The sequence below is a fragment of the Schistocerca cancellata genome, chromosome 5 (assembly GCF_023864275.1).
Source record: "Schistocerca cancellata isolate TAMUIC-IGC-003103 chromosome 5, iqSchCanc2.1, whole genome shotgun sequence".
Classification (NCBI taxonomy): domain Eukaryota; kingdom Metazoa; phylum Arthropoda; class Insecta; order Orthoptera; family Acrididae; genus Schistocerca; species Schistocerca cancellata.
Window position 1 is genome coordinate 155,958,132 of NC_064630.1, and position 17,783 is coordinate 155,975,914.

The 17,783-nt window shown below is 36.1% G+C and overlaps 1 protein-coding gene across 1 annotated transcript in view; it reads left to right on the forward strand.

Annotated features, from left to right (window-relative positions):
- Positions 1-17,783, forward strand: part of LOC126188956 (papilin) — a 260,366-nt gene that overhangs the window by 222,506 nt on the left and 20,077 nt on the right. The window contains exons 34-35 of the mRNA XM_049930714.1: positions 11,909-12,064; positions 14,003-14,116. Of these exons, the coding sequence (XP_049786671.1) occupies positions 11,909-12,064; positions 14,003-14,116 (270 nt within the window). The remainder of the gene's footprint in view (positions 1-11,908; positions 12,065-14,002; positions 14,117-17,783) is intronic.

Consider the following 17,783-nt stretch of genomic DNA (forward strand, 5'->3'; position numbering starts at 1 on the left):
TTTGACTACTGTATCTCTCACATTCATCCAACAGTGGACTTTCAGGCTTTTTGGATTTATTTTTATGCAGGGTTTCTGCTGACTTGCATTTTCTATAGCTCTGACTGTATTTAAAAGTCCTATGAGGCAATGTCTTTCATTATTTTGAATTTTCAGTTTAATATCTATTTTCACTTATATACTGGCAAATATTTTATTGTCTCCCTATGGGTTCTATAAGTGATCCACAAGCTCTTCACAATGACACCTGAATCAATATCCTAGCTAAATGCATCTTCATGTTACACCAACTTAAAAGTTTACACAAAGCTAATTCATACCAACCACCCACATGGCCCTACACTGGTATGATGACATCAAAGGCAAAACAAAAACTGCATGAGAAACACATGCAGACATGACCTATCCATTATGAGCTCAACCACTGTTTCTATATTATTAATCCCATATTGTAAGCAATTCAAAACAGATGGTATTTTGTCACACAAGAAAGTTTGTTCAATAAGCGAATAAATGTTTTCATGTCAGGAGGCATTCCAAACTCTTCTCAGCTAGAAAAGTTATGACTACCATTTTTTGGGCCACCAAAGTATTCTTTTTATGGGTTTTATGGAATGTGGAAGGACAATCACTTCAGTAGTCCACTAAGAGACATTAATAAAACTAAGGAGAGCCGTTAAAAATGAGCAACATGATCTCTTGACAATCAGTGTTGTGATGGAAATGCTCCACCAAACTGTTCCCAGCAAACTTCAAAATTGTTGCATAAGTTCAAATGAGAGGTTGTTGAACATCTTCCCTGCAGTTTATACTTTGCTCCAAATGATTTCCACCTCTCCATGCACATGAAAAATTGGCTTGAGCCCCAATGCTTGGATACCTATGAAGAACATCAAGGTGCTATCATCAGCTGGCTACAATCTCAGCTAACAGCATTTAAGGCAGAGGGAATTCGGCAATTTATTAAGAGATGTAATAAATGCTAATATCTGAATGGTGAGTAAGTAGAGAAGTAACAGTAAGGAATGGTTTGAATATTTTTCAAATAAATTTTATTGTTCCAGTATTTTATTTATAACCAAATGGAGGTTATTTTCCAAATAGCTCTTGTATTATCTTACAATGTGTTATGGTAGGGTTTGTCACCAAATTTGTCTGTAGAGAAAAAACATGAATTATACCATTTGTTTTGTGTTCTTGCTTTTTTACACTGCGTCCTTCTGCACTGCTGCATTCTGGCACGTGCTAAGTAGTTATTATGTGGACACTTTAATGTTGCAGTTTTAGGTGAGGTGTGTTTTGAACTTTGGGAGGATGAGATACCAGTAGAGGACTAACCTAAACTTCTTGCTTACAACACTGCCAAATTAGCAAGCAATTGTGTGGCAGCCAATACTGAATGTTTCGTATACTCCATATTGCTTTGAGTTGTGTGTTGCTTGTTATTTTCTTTTCTTGTTTCAAAATTGTTATCGAGACTAATCTTGGTCCATTACTGAGTTTGAGTATGATTCTCATGACACCAGGAAGGACAGATGATCTCTCACAAAAGTACAGATCACATGCATAGGCTAACCAGCCTTTCGGGGGAACGCAGAGCTTATTCCCCCATACCGCTCCTTGCTCCTCAGACTGTATAATTTCTCATTTGTTTATGGTCATGGCTGACTGCTACATTAAGGTACTCACACTTTACTGAATCTTAAGAAAAAAAAACAAAAGTTTCTTCTGTTTTTACAAATACTTGTGTCAAGATAGCTGATGCCCCAATCACAAAGAATTTAAAATGCTGATAGACAGAAAAAATGTGAAGACAATGTACAATTAAGTGTTTCTTTTTTATTGATGACAAGGTAATTGAAAATAGTGTTCTTATTTTACTTTTGAAATAATTAGCCCTGACATTGTAAAGAAACAACTAGACTTTACTCATAGCACTTTATGAAAATAATAGAACTCTTGGATGAAAAACTAAGACAGTGGTCAACTATCTTTATCATGAATGAGGGCAGTATTTTATTGTGTTGGCTTGGATAGCAGGGTAATCACAAAAATGTTAGATTCACAGTCTTCTGCTTGTCAAGAATTTAGAGTCGAGTTAACAGCTGAAACCACATAACATGTGAAGACATGTCTACTGACAACAGTCAGTCTTGCATATTGTTAGACATATACAAAAGTTATAGATTTTTCATTTTTTGGACCTGCGACATCCTCTGTTTGCTGATAATAGAGGAAAGTGTGAAACGATTCAGTACCGTGCAAAGATTAAACAAAGAGATTCCCTAAGACAATAAATCCATGCACTTTAATTTTCTGAGTTTGATACACGAACAGAGCGAACATGGTTACCAGTCTAAATCAGAAGTGCACTAAATAGGAACTGTATTCTTTTGTTCAACAGTGATAGTATGTAATCTTCATGTTACAATTACATGGTTGTTTTAAAGTTTCTGTAGGAAAAACAAATGTGGTTTACATTCACAAAAGATTCTCTCTTATTGGACAGTTTGAGAGCAAACTACCCATAACAAAGTTCTTTACACTTGAATTACAATTCCTTTTTGGAAAGTTAATTGCAATCACAAATTTTGTTTTGCCCTTTCTTGTCATTCCTTTTATGAAAATACTAATAAATACACCATATTTACATTATTTTGATTTTTATGCAGTGTAAGTAACATAAACACTAAAAGTAAAGAAAAGAAGAAAAAAAATGTTGTGACATAGGGCCTCGACCCCATGACTCTTGGATAACTCTCCCATTCTCTTCCTGCTGCATAAACCACAGCCTGGGAAGAACAGTAACATATATGGCTGTTACCTCACCTGTTCCGTGCCAAAATTGATATTTTGGCTTTCTGGTGCTCCCACTTTTGTCACTTCCATTTCTGGCCAAGCCTTCCACGTACTATAAATTTGGATGAACTTGGTGATGATGAGTGGGTGCAGGTCCCATGCTAGATACAACAGCAAGTACACAAACAGGGCAAAAATTTGCACATGAATGACTATGGGGCCACAAGCTTTTCATTTTAGTTAGATATTACTGAAAAAAGTTGCACATTGCAAGTCATTGTGTAATTAAGTGCCAAGTGACCCAGAATAAGAATGTACAACTTTGTGACTTATCAGTAGTTAACCTCTACATATTATGTGTGATGAACTCCAATTTCACAAGAAGGTAGCACACTAGGTGTCACCCATATTGATATCTGAATTTAAAAACTTACATATGAAGAAGTTCTAAGATGCTTTCAGTGAGAGTGTAATGATGTCTTCACAAGAGTCTCTGAAATGGTATGAAACCTAGGCTGATACCATCAATGAGAAACAAATAGAGAGAATGGCAGTATTTGTCTTTCCCATACCTGAGAAAGTTCTGAACACAACTACCAGCAGATAAAGTTACATTAAGGAAACTGGATGTCCAAAATGACTGTGATATGCAGCATATCATGATTCATAGTGGTTCACTGATATAAGGGACCAGTTCTATCCTCAAATGTAACAAGGGTGAGTTCAGGAATGAAGTTAAGGCTTCATATGAGTGTAGTACATCATTCACAAAATTTAGTGAATCATACACATGAAGTTCATACATGATGTACAGTTTAAGTCAACATTTCTTTCAAAGCTATTAGACCTTGTATTGTAACAAATAAAACTTGGTGGGGGATATGTGATTAAAATAACATATAGAGTTTTCTCTCCACAGCTTCCCTAGACAGCTACACTGAACCATCATATCCTTGCAATTACTTAAGCATTTGCAAGCACATATGCCTTCTCTTCTCAGGAACTCAAAAACTGTAACATTCATCATACAATCCTAATCTGGACTGAAATACATCAACCAACATCTCTGCTAAAATTATGATTATTGGAGCTATTTTCCAAAAATAATGGGCATTCTTCCCACTACCCTCCACATATTATTGTGAGTACCATTTCATCATGTTCCCAATCCTTAAAACAGCTCAATCATTTTCTTTGAATCTCCTCAACTCATTCCTTTGCCATATGGCTCATATCTTCATTACCACACCCAATGAAAAGATTTGCCTATGCACCTCCCCATTCCAGTTACGAACTACGTCCTAAAAGTATCTGAACTTAACTTTTCTCAGCATGTAGTGATGATAGACAGTTCCACTTTCTAAAGTGCAAGAAGAAACTTCAGACACTTCCCTGAGTTTCTACTCTGTTATCGTTGTGTTACTCATTGACTTAGTTACTGGAATAGGTAGGTGCACAAGCAAATCTTTTCATTGCGTTTGGCCATGAGGATATGAGCTATCTGACAAAGGAATGTGTTGAGGAGGGTCAAAGAAAATGACTGGGCTATTTCAAGGATTGGAAAGGTGATGAAATGTTACTCATAGTAGCATACAAAGAGCACTGGGAGGAGTGGCCATTATTTTTAGAAAATGACTTTCAATAACTGTGGTCCTAGCATTGTTATTTGATGTGTTCCAGTACTGATTAGTGTTGTGTGATGAGAGAAAAACACTTAGGTTTTTCAGTTGAATGTTTTGGTTTTTGAGTTTTGCTACTAAGAAGGGAACTCATATATGTTTGTAAATAAGGCAACTTAAATAATTGTATGATTATGGTGATTCAGGCAGAGCGGTTGTCCAGGGAATCTGTTCAGAGAAAATCCTAGAAGCTATTTAATCATTTATCTCCCAATCGGTTTTATCATTTATAACATCAATCAAATGATTTTCAAACGTTCATTGAATTTCTAGTTTGTCAAGATGACTGAAGATGTTGAACATAAATCTTGCAAAAAATATTGTCAAATGTTTCATTATTTTATTAATGAAGTATTGCTTACATTTTGACAGATGATTAGAGGCAAAGGAAAATACAGCTAAAAGAGTTTTTCAACCAGTTCCAAAATGGTCAGTATTTGTGAAGGTTTACAAACAAATTAGGAGGTAGCATTCCATGCACAGTGCAACTGTTTTAAAGAGCATGTGAAATCAGATAATGCGAGAATGCCCAAAAGACTGCTATAAACAAAGATTCTACTCATGTATTTTTATGCATTGATTTAAACATGTGCAGAGTATCTGAAAAATTTGTGCCCAAGTTGATTATGCCCAAAAGAAAGAATTTTACCTTCATACTGCATAGGACATACTTCACACTGCCAACAGTGATCTTATGTTTCTTATCAAAGAGGTAACTGGAGGTGGGTGAGTCGTGTTTATGAGCAGGACTTAGAAGCAAAATTACATTCAGTGCAGTTGTAGCAGTCTCATTCTTGTGGTCGGAGAAAATATGGCAGGTCTGGATCAAATTTAGGCTGAGTCCGATTTGATGGTCTTGGAATTATGTCACTCATATTATTAATCTAAAGGACACAAAATGACCAAAACATGCTAACTGAAGTTATTTGTTGTAGCTATACTAATGTTTTACACAATACACTAGATCCATGGAGCAAAAAAAATTAGCAGTTGCATAACAAAAATGCTTCAAAGGATTCAGTGGTCTGATTCAGATATAAGTAATGAAAAATAGGCTTTTAATCATCAGACAGGCTACCTGCCCTGCCGCTTTCCATCTCATCAAGTTCTATAAAAATAAAATTATGGACTTATATAATTGTTAGTCAAGTTTACAATCAACTGTGAATCTGTCAAGATGTAATCTCTCATATCTCAGAAATTAAAACATTCTGGACTGCAGAAATCAATTCAAATTTGAAATGATAAAATGTATAAATTAGTAAGATAAATAGTTATTAGAACAGGGCAGTAAGTGCTGCAACATTTGACTCAGATGAAAAGTTTTTTCTCCTAAAACAATGTATTTGCAAATTTGCTACCTTGCTGTTTTGGCTAAATGTATGTTACCCTTTTTTATGATTCCAGTAGGTTACATACTATCAGTGTTGGATAAGAGAATAATGTTCCTTTTTAATGCACTTCTGATGTAGACCAGTAACCTTGTTTGCTCTTCTACTGTGACATTGTTTGTGTGTCTGAAATTTACTGTCATCTGCAGGACGTTATTTACACCTTTTCCAAAAATACTGACAGGACTTTACTCAATGATAGTGCAATAATTCTGTATTCTTATAACAAAATTAAGATTTGATTTGATTCTCCCATTTATTTCGTTACCTTTCTTGTCTTTATCCTCATCTTTATTATATTGCAGGGAAAACATTTAATTAAAATAGTAAGTTAGCTTTAGAGTTTATCTTCTTGTGAATAATCAGCAGTAAAGATGCAAGTGATGAGTCATATTTGACTTAATAAGCAGTAAATATGCCAGAGCACCTCATGATAAGCTCATTCAATATTAAGAAATAATTGAGTTGTTTGAGCACCTGCAGATGATTATGATAGATACTTTGCCAGACATAAATCAAAAATGTGCCTGTAAATTTGTGTTTTGAGAACAATAGTACCCTTCAGTGCCCTGTTTGGGTTTTTATGGTGTTTAATTGTATATTTTGTAAAAGCAACCTCTCGAGGGAGGTTTCTACTAATGATAAAAACTGATAAAATTGCCAGTTTGGCCAGGGTGCTTAGCCAATACACTCATCTGCATAATATCTGAAGAGTGATTGTGGGTTAAGGAAGCTTGATGTGACCAGAAATGTTATTTTAAAACAGGATTAGTATGTAACCATTAATGACAGTGTGAAGTTGCTCTCCTTGGAAGTAATATGAAAGTTATATGGTTATAAGTGTGTCACATAATTTTATATGAGATTCAAAGCTGTTATAGGTGCACCTTTTCTCCAGTATATGATCTGAAGGAGCAAAAGAACTGAAATGGGTTGATAAGCTTATGAAGAAAAGTTTTAATGGCATTTGTATGTAACAGTGAAGACCATGGGCTTTGATCAGAAATTTCTATACTATCTGGCAAGATAGTGTCATACAGAAGTAGTTGGAAATGGCAGCAGCATAACTGCAAGTGGATGAATCACTGGAGGTAGCGATGGAACCATAAATAGGAAATTTCAGAGTGGTGTGATTACCAACAATCTTCCAACCAATATATCCAATTGTGAGGATGATGTGTTGGTTTGTGAATGACAATAACATGCAAATCAGAAACAAGTATGAAGCACAAGTCATCAGCTGACAAACAAAGAATATCCAAAGAGCAAATCGAAAGCAAGACAGTGAGACATAGCCAAATACTGATTGCTGCATGACCTGTAGCTTTATATGGAACAGGAGTGTGACTGTCAGGTTACTGCACTGAGGTACTTAATTGTGTTACCTGTAATTGCCATGCAGTCACTTGATGCAGTAAGAGGGAAGATTGTATACTGTCAACCCACTAGTTCAAGATTACTTCATTTTAATCTTAATATATCTCCATGAATCACCAAATCATCATAAATTTGAAGAAATCACATGTGTAATAGATGTTTCTGTGGCGTTTTTAAATAGTAAGTAAATCTGTCCTCAATGAAGAGATTGGTTTGACCATCATAGTACTTCATTAGGCATCATACTATTGGAAGAAGTATGCCATTGCCTTCCTGTGATCTTTGAAGTGATATATTCGTCCAATTGTAGGGGTTTCTTACAATTTAATGTGGGCTATGAACCATAGTCCAGCTTGATAGGTCTTAAATTACCAAATCACTGCCAGAGGTGAAAGAAATTATAAATGACACAAAAAATCCCAGGACTAGGTGGGTGTTGCATCCCAGACCTTTGGATCTGTAGTCTGGCAGTAACTCACAAAGCAACTCTGCTATGCTCATTCAGAGAACACAAAATGGACTTTTTGAGAGTTTCAGAAAAAAATATTTTCAACAACCTGGGCTGGTTTTAAAAGTGTACCTGAAGTCGTCGTCGTCTTCTTCTTCTTCTTCCTTCTTCTTCTTCTTTTTAAAAAACTGCACGCCCTATGAGCTTGTCTTTGGATTTTTTTTTTTAACCTAATGATGTGGCCACAATAGCTGATTCTGTTGTGTTTCTGAGGAGTAATTTGGGGCTAGACATCCATGGTGGGATGCACCACAAACAAGCCTGTGAAAAGAGCACAAAGAATTGATACAATAAGAGATCTCACCATATGAAGGAACAGAGAGAGGTATCCTTTCCTTCAGTGAAATTGCATAAGTATGCAATGTGTGGCTAATAATCAATGTTTTACATGAAAATGAGAAAATGGGAAAAATTCCATAAATGGATTTTAGGCTAGCATTCAAGCTTTCAAATGACAGTGTGGTACGATGTTTAAAAAATGTTAAATTTATATGGAACATGGACATTTAGATGCATCTATTGATGGTAGACAAGGGAAACAAGTGAACCATGACCTGGATACATTGCGGAGAAACTACATGGGGGAATATTTCTGTAGTAGGGTTAGCCATGATTCATGTGAGGGAAGACAACTTTATCAATGGTTAATTCCCTTGCCCCACTGTCCATTGTCATATCTCCATTTTATTGCCTCCCTGAAGACAGTCGTCATTCTTTAGAAGGGTACAGTGGAGTTTTCGTACCTTTCATACTTTGATAATATATTCTATATATATAAAATATTCTTTTTTCCCCAGCAGTATCTCACCACTGTTTGAAGTTTAGCAGTCTGGACTGCAGGCTAAGAATAACCAACAAGAGCTCCAGCCTTATTGAGTCGATTCCCACAGTGGATTGAGTGGAATTTGTATCTGTGTGTCACTCTCATTGTTACCTTTCTGAGTTTCTTTCACCAATAGCTATGTCTCATGCAGACAAAGTAACTAACTGGTTTGAAAAATACTCACATCCTTCACAGGGAATGGTGGAATGCTTTAAAATTTCATCAAGCTATTATTACAGTGATAATTGACAATTATTGTAATATTCAGTGGTACGAGGCAAATTTCTAGAATCTGCACAATTTTTCATATGAAAATATGATGTGTAACATAGGAATCCCCTCCCGCTCTCCTCTCATATGATCAAATCCGTGAAGTGAACTGATAGTTTAGATCAACTTAACATCTTTCACAGGAGACGGGTCAGGGCAGAATATGTATGTATACTTTCCCATATATGAAGCACAGTACCTCAATATATTAGAAGAATAGATAGGCAAAAAAACATTTAGCTCAGAAATAATTTTCTACATATTCTCTTTGTTTGCCATTACTTCATATCCAAGATTATTGATAATTATATCTCTCTTCTACAGATGTATGTGTGTCGTGTCATAGGATTTAGTTTTTAGCAACTCAAATTCAGGATGAGGGAATCACTTCCTCATTTATTCATAGCCATTGTATTTGGCCAGTAAGTTGTTTTGTTGACAATAGCATGTGAATTAATGAGGTTTTTGTTATTTCTTTATACACAATATTCTCTTGTGCTTTACACTTTTTTCAGCTGGCTTCTTTTGTTACATAATAAAAGGACTTTAGATATTTCTAAGTACATTAGTAGTGGGCAATAACAAAAACTAATTATTGCTGGTAATAACAACACTATTTCACATTGATTAATTCTTTGTATCATTTGCTACAACTAAAATGTGTTACTAGTATTAGCATTTTTACTAACATATTTTTATGCAACTATGCACACAAATTAAAAATTACTCAACATGTTTAAAGGTGTAAGGTATGATAAGTTTATGGTGTAATGCCATATATGTGTTGTGCAGTTCCATTATGTTTAACTGACATGCATTAAATGTTGTTGTGAATGAAGTGTTGTAAGGTTCCGTGGCATATGATGGTGATGAAAAATGGGATGCATTGCCTTTAATGATTTGGTTAAAATAAGAATCGTATGTAGGTCTGAAAGGCTGTTATGTACTAATACACTATGTGATTAAACATATCCGGACACCTAGCTGAAAATGACTTACAAGTTCCATCGGTAATGCTGGAATTCAATATGGTGTTGGCCCACCCTTAGCCTTGATGACAGCTTCCACTCTCGCAGGCATACATTCAACGAGGTGCTGGAAGGTTTCTTGGGGAATGGCAGCCCATTCTTCTCGGAGTGCTGCACTGAGGAGAGGTATTGATGTTGGTCACTGAGGCCTGGCACGAAGTCAGCTTTCCAAAACCTGCCAGATGTGTTCTATAGGATTCAGGTCAGGACTCTGTGCAGGCCAGTCAGTTAGAGGGATGTTACTAATTGATGTTTTGGCTTTTTAGTCAGTAAGTTGTAAGAAACTTTTTTAAATTAAAAATGCCTGTTATAATCAAGGCCAAAAAATACTGAAAAATGCCAGTTATTCAGAACTAAAATAACAATACTGGTTTCAACTAGTCAGTTTTTCCCAGCCCTAGCCTGATCTGTAATAATTGCAGATCTCTTTGGTAATTTTTAAAGAATGCTCCTAAACCCATTTCCATAGCGTCTGTCATTCATTTCAGAATCATAATCTGCACCTCCTTTTTGCCCAATAAAAAGAGCCACCATTTAGCACGATCCCACATTTGTTCACATCAGAGCACACTCTAATCTTTTTTCCGGATCTGTACAGTGTTTTAATTCTTCCTTACCAGCCATTCTACTCTTGGACACTTCCTCTGTGATAACCCTATACATTTTCTTGCACATAAGGCAATTTTTGTTCCTGCCATCCAAACTTTCAGGAATTATTTGGACCACAATGACTCTCATCAGTGTAACAAATAGTCCATCCAGTATTTTGCAAGTGGTTTATTTCCTGCAAGAACTCTGCTACTTGGTTATTTTCTATCAGCATAGTTTTTTTGGTGAATTTTTGGTATCTGAAACCCAATTGTCAAGTAGTGTGCCAAAGTGTTGTTTCACTCATCCAATTCATTCTTCAAATTTTTCAATATGGCAGCTACTGTTGGAAACTGCTTTTCTACATACAAGTCATGGATTTTCCTCCTTATAACTCCATGTGTAAACTTGTCCAATGCAAAATTCTTTCACCTGCCAGTACTACTTTTGGTGGCACAAGACATGAAGGTTCCCCGCATTCTCTCAAAATTTGCTTCACTGTTCCTTCACTAATACTGAGATATTCAGAAATTCTATGTAGTGCCTGAGGTTATGATACTGAACTACTCACACCCTGTTCTTTTTGGCCTGAGAGTAAGCAAATGCACTGATCACCATGGACTTTTCATAACTGCATAAATGATACACAGTTCCACACTAGAACAAGGCTATTTCTATCATAAAGACTGTGTCACATGAGTATACAACATTGAAAGTCAACATGCTTGTTTTTTACCTGACAGGAAGCACCAATGTGAACACTGCAACAATGAATGATGGAATGGAAATTCTGTTCAGAGGTCTGTTAACGTGTCATATCCAAGGACATGGTACATAACAATGCAAAAGCAAATAAATTAGTCACTTGGTATTAGTGCTTTATGTAGATTTATGAGCATAAAACCTAACAGCTGTGAAAGGCAACAATAGACAGAAATAGAATTTACACTCTTTGTCTTGTTCATGCATATCATCGTTAGGTGAATAGTAGCAATCTACATCCATTATTATTACAACAAATAACTAATGAGAAACCAACAAAAATCTGTCTGTCAGTAGAAAATGCTTCTATCTTTAAATTGGGCAAAGGAAACTGTTTACATATTTGTGGTCTGTCTTCCGTGACTCTTCAAAGTTAACATTCACCAAAAAGCGCTCTCAAATATTACTGCATATGCCATCCCATTTCCAACTAAACTGTAATATTCATACACCAAATAAAAGTAGACATTTACAAAATTCCAGGACGGTACAACACATCAACTTTTGTCATGCAATGCAGTCAGAAAATGAGTTCAAAGTCAGGGATCAGTCATGGCAACAGGCATTAAGACCCATGTCATTGGCAGTTTTAATATGTTTTAATGGTAGCCAATGAATGTAAACTTTAATTTCATGTATAAGAACAGTGTGATGCTAATTTTCAACTACTGAATATTTTTCAGTGCCTGTGCAAGTTAATGTAACAGTAGACCGAACAGTTTATCCTGTTGGGAGTGAAATATCCATTGCCTGTGATGTTGATGGGTATCCCATCCCACAGGTTCAGTGGTTTAAGGATGACAATCCTCTTCAAGTTGGAAACAGAATTCAAGTTTCAGGTAACATATGTACCTTGTTTTATTAATCATTTTGTAATATGATAATGAACAGCCAATTGTTTTACATAGTACTAAAGATAATTGTTGGTAAGGATATTTTAAATATCATGCTGGTCATCAGGTTGCAGCTAATGTTCTTTGTCAGTGTCTGTTTAAATGTTATTCTGATAATATTTGATGCTTGGTAGGGCCCACTGCTATAAATTGTTATTAACTATCATTACAAGTTGGTGATTTGTAATTCACTCATGTTGTATCAAATGATACCCTAACATTTGATAGTGTTGGTTTCCATAATATGTAACATGTGTGAAGTACAAAAGAGAATGGTTGTACTGATGATACTAACTTTACAAACAATAGTACATTAATTGTGTTTCCAAATTAAGGGTTGACATGTAATAAAAAATGAGAAAAAAGCCTTATACTTTAACAAAGAGACTAAATAGATACTCAGTACTTACATTCAAGAAATTGTAATACTGCCAATAGACACATGGAAAAGTGAAAACACTAAACCTAGTTTCTGGAACTATTATTTCCTTTCTCAGGAAGCAGAGATGAGTAGGTTGGGGAATATTAGAAAGGAGTAGCAGGTCCCTTCAGACTCCAGGATGAGAGGGATGTATGTCCTCTATTGGCAGTAAACCCAATATTTTATTAGTTACAGGAAAATACATACACATGGCATAAATGTTGCCTATCTTGGTTAATGAGAAGAAGGCTTTTGCATCTTCCGTACATAAAATTCAATCAGTTGAGAATGCAATGACTATGCACCTTCAGTGCATCCGATTCTTTTGAGTTATCGTTACTCATATTCTGATTTACAAAAACCTTATATTCAATAGGGTACTCAAAATATCAAAGCTGAAAATGTAGTAGAGATTTCTATGTAAATACTTAAAGTGATTGGAGCATTCAATGTATAATATTTCTGGCTCCAAATGGCACCCACAGAGTACATCGAGCTCTGGCCCTCCCAATTTTCACCCCCTCCCCCCTCCCCCAGTTCATATACATAATTACCCTGAATATTTTTGACATCCTTGTAAACATCGAAATTACTATGGGAAAAAAATTTATCTTCATATTCCTGTGAGTAGTTACAAAATATTATTTCATACATTACTGCATGAGCTTTGTAATCCTCTGTTGGAACTTTAATGTTCCTGTTTCAAATAACCTGAAGACATAGTAACAACAGGGAAGTACCAGTACATTCATTGCAAAGTGTCTGATTTTTCCTGTCAGGATGCTACTTGTTGACATATTTCTCCCAAGTTATAACTGTAAGCACGTAATTCACATAGAATCTTTTGAGTTAAGGAGAAGGACTTCACAATGTCACAGCTAGTCAAGTATATATTTGTATTATATTTTTTGAGCTAATGCAAACAAGAGCACATCAGTAAATGTATACCAGCAATGTAGTCAATGGACATATATCACTTTGGTTTTTAAAAACACCATAGCACGAACACTACAAATTAACGTAAATGATTGCCTCAGATATGTTGTAAGACAATTGTGAGCCTACAATATTTTGACATTACAAAACTTCAGCAATATACTGGCCCTGTAAACATTATTTCTGTACCAGTGGCCTCCAGCAATACTTAAGTGTCAAAGCTGAAAACACCTGCATTTCTGTAGCCTGCATTAATAATGACCTGTGTTCATAGATCTGTTGGATACAGAACCTAGGACTACACAGAATAATGTTGATAATATTCACAAAATTCTTAATGGTTTCATAAGCTGGATCTTTATATGTCTTACGCCAAGTTACAAAACACATTTTTCAAAATTGCTATGGGTGAATCTTGGTAACATTCACACCTAATTGTTCAATAATTGGCTGAATACATAAATGCACACCTTAACAGTTTTACTAAATATACTTGTTTCTTAGACTTATGTGTTTACAACTTGCAGAAAGTCACAGACTGCTGATATCAAGAGCTGAGGGAACAGACTCTGGCACATATCGATGTGCAGCATCAAATCCATACAGTGCCTCATCTAGTGCTGTCTCAGTTGTTGTTGAAGGTAAATATCAATATATCTGTGTGTGTGTGTGTGTGTGTGTGTGTGTGTGTGTGTGTGTGTGTGTGTGTGTGTGTGTGCCAAAGGTACTTCAAGAGCTATCTCCTTCTGTGGATACTGTCATTTCTCCAGGAAATAAAGAACATATCAGTATTGGTTGAATTTACTCTCAGTAGGTAGTCGGTGGTAGTTTACAGGGGCTCATACAAGAAAGCTGGGACCAAAGAGAACTCAAGGTTTACATTGATCTCTCTTACCAACAGGTTTGAGATGTTGTCACCCACTGAAATGGAAACTGAGCCAGTACAATGCACTTCACCTTTAGGGAAGCCCATCATATTCCACTTCAGAGACAGGCAAACACAAAAGGATAGGGGTGTGTAAAATGACAGCAGTTTAAATGTACAGTGAATAACGGTACCCCTTAAGGAAATCTCAGCAAGTGATGGTCTCATCTAATGTGGTGAAGAGGCCATCCCAGCAGCCACTCAGGAAAGGTGCAACCATCTGCAGATGGAGATGTGTATTGAAATGAGTGATGCCTGTTGTCTGGGCTCTAAGGTCACAGTTGGATTATTCTAGCAACTACCAGAAAAGGCCGAGAATATCAGTCTTGCCCATTGAATTTCAGTTTATGTTTCAACCAGAGACTTTAAACCTTCTAGGGCAAGCTAGGCTGCAACTTCTTGAGAATCGTGTTGCAGGATTAAAAACTTAAGTGTATCACTAAATGGGTCATCACTCCACTATATATCAGAAGCTGCTATACAGATAGTTTACTTTAAGTTGAGTTTAAACAAGGTGTTTTTAGAGCATACAACTATCTAAAGCTGTTGTCACTTTGCAAGACAGAAGTGTCCACATCATACTCATTATTGAGATATAACATAATTGGATAGATAAAAAATCTACTCCCCAAGTGGCGGCAGGAGAAAACATATATAAGGGTAACGTAAATTTAGAAACTTTTTGAAGGCAGTGGCTCCTTGTGGCAGAAGGGTCAAGGGAATGAGTGGTGAGATTTAGGAAATGGGCAGAGTTCAGAAAAGTCACCCAGAATTCTGGGTCAGGGAAGACTTACTGGATGGGATGAGAAGGAGAGGCTGGTTGTTGGGGACTGACAACAGTCTCCAATCTTTTCAAATCCCTCCCCCTTTCCTTAACCTCATCAGTCCTTTACCTTCATCCCTCTTGCTTCCCTTCAACCACTCTGCCAGAAGAAGGAGCCACTGGCTCCAGAAGCTTCTGCATTTACTTAACCCCTACATATATTTCCTCCTGCCGCCACTTGGTGAGTATATCTTTTATTTATCAAATTAAATTGCATTTTCAAAACTTGATTATTTTTGTTCTGGACGTGTGGGAGAAAGGGCAACACATGATCACCGAGAATTTATAAACAAACATCCTGGTTCACAATCACAGTAACCTCAATCAGTAGGTTCAATCCATGGCATGAAAAACACCATTAAAACATTGCAGCACCACCTCTGCCTAAACTACACCCTCCATACACTACACTTTACACATCTTACTGGGCCATTGCTGCACTTGAAACCTGTGATCATTTCAAAAGAGACCTAACTGCAACTTGTTGAAACACACTGCACACCTCCAGTCAGCTACTCTCTAGTTGTGTGGCCCATCAGAGTTGTACAGCCTCATGTGCTGCTGTGTTCAATGGCCATTTGCAAGGTAATCTACTCCAAATGTTCATTGCTTGCAGCTTTCAATGTTTACTCAGAAATTGGTTGAAATTGGCATGCATTCACTAATTGTAGTAATTCCAGTTGGGTTTGAAACTGACAATTATTGACAAGTCATGAACTTATCTCCATCCCTGTCAATTGCCATCTTTTATGACCACTGTTCTTATGTCACGTTATGTAGCTGCAGGTGGTACATCATGCCTTGTAGACATGTAGATACACCAACATGTTAGGCAACTTCATTCATGATGTGGTCATAAGAAACTGTAAAAACTATTGCATCTTTCTACCATTCTGAGACATCTGCACTTTAACCCTTCTTATTGTGCTGATTCCATACAATCGGCTGGCACATACTCACCATTTCACTGTGCTGAGTTATATGATCGTTAGAGGATGTAATGTGACGAACCTAGCTGAGAGTGAAGTCTGTCAGTAGCATCTTGAGTTCATAGCCTGTTACTGAAAACAGTTTGAGCATTGAACAAAATCATATACAGTTGCTTAAAGTTTCATTATTATGTTAAAATTGCATTTGAATGATACCATTTCATTTTGAACTTCAGTTCATAATTCACAAACACCAGGTCAGAACATACACTGCATGAGTATTTCAGTGGCAACACATTTTAGAAACGTTAACCTTCCACGGATCATCCATCATAAGAAAATAGTCCGTTACACACAGTCCTCAAAGTAAGTCACCTAAACATTTAATATAGCAAAGGTAAAGACACTACTACTAAATGCAGACTGTTAGACACAGTTCATATTTGCAATAACCAAAGAAGTTTAGTGAGTACACGGTTTGCGCATGTTCAAAACTAACCACACACTTCAGCACTTAGCTGTATGTCATATGATTAACGGGCACAAACTTTCATGGAGATGTTGAGTGTATCCTTGCTAGATGTCGACTGAGCATGTTTGGGTGAGCGATAGTGTATATAGAATGGCATAATGATATTTTGTGAGATTTTTACTTATTAGTTTATAAAATTATAGAGTGAAAATTTACTGTATAGATGATCTGTGGAGCCCGACAAAAATTTGCTTTAACTAAAAGGTAGCTAGTTAGGAAAGTACAAAAGTTCACAGTACTATTTGATTAGCAATCTGTAATGCCTCTGCAATGATTTTCCTATTCCATGTAAAGTTATCATAATTCAAGTTTTGCTAATTTAAATAAATTCTTAATTAGTGGTTTAATTACATAACAAAAATAAGAAAAATTACTGCAACAATAGCATAAAGTCAAACTCGGGCATTAACCAAACACAACGACTCAAATATCAAAAAATTTTGGGTGAAGCAAAACATTAATTATGAATATCTTTTAAATTAATTAGTTTGAATTTGGTTGCTGGAAATCATTTGTTTCCAATGAGTGGACTCAATCCTCACAATACTACTGATCAGCTCACACTAATTTTCATATAGTATGATATTGTAATGACTTTGATTACTAATCTCTCTTAATAAGATATTAAGCAAAACTAAATATACTACTATAATCAGCTGACTGTAAAATATTTCATGGATAATGAAATTACTTAGAATATTGTGTGAATAGTTTTTTCGCAGTTTCAGATACATCCTGCATATATGCACTAGGTATATAAATAGTCAGATGAAAGATAAGGGAAAAAATTATTATTTAAGAGGAGTGGAATAAAATCAGGTGATTCACTCCACTTTGCTATTCCGCCACTGAATTTTACAAATATTGAAAAATTGATAACTAGATAATTCACTGTGAACACAACAGTCATTTACATTTACACATACACTGTCTAGCCACATTAATACGACCAACTGTCAGAAGCCCTTTGCAACATGGACCGCTGTGAGACCTGCAGGAAGAGAGTCAGTGAGGTTCTGCAAGTACCGATGGATGTGCTGCCATACAAACTCCAGTGCCGTAGCCAGCTGTGCTAGGTTTCTCAGATGAGGATCCATGG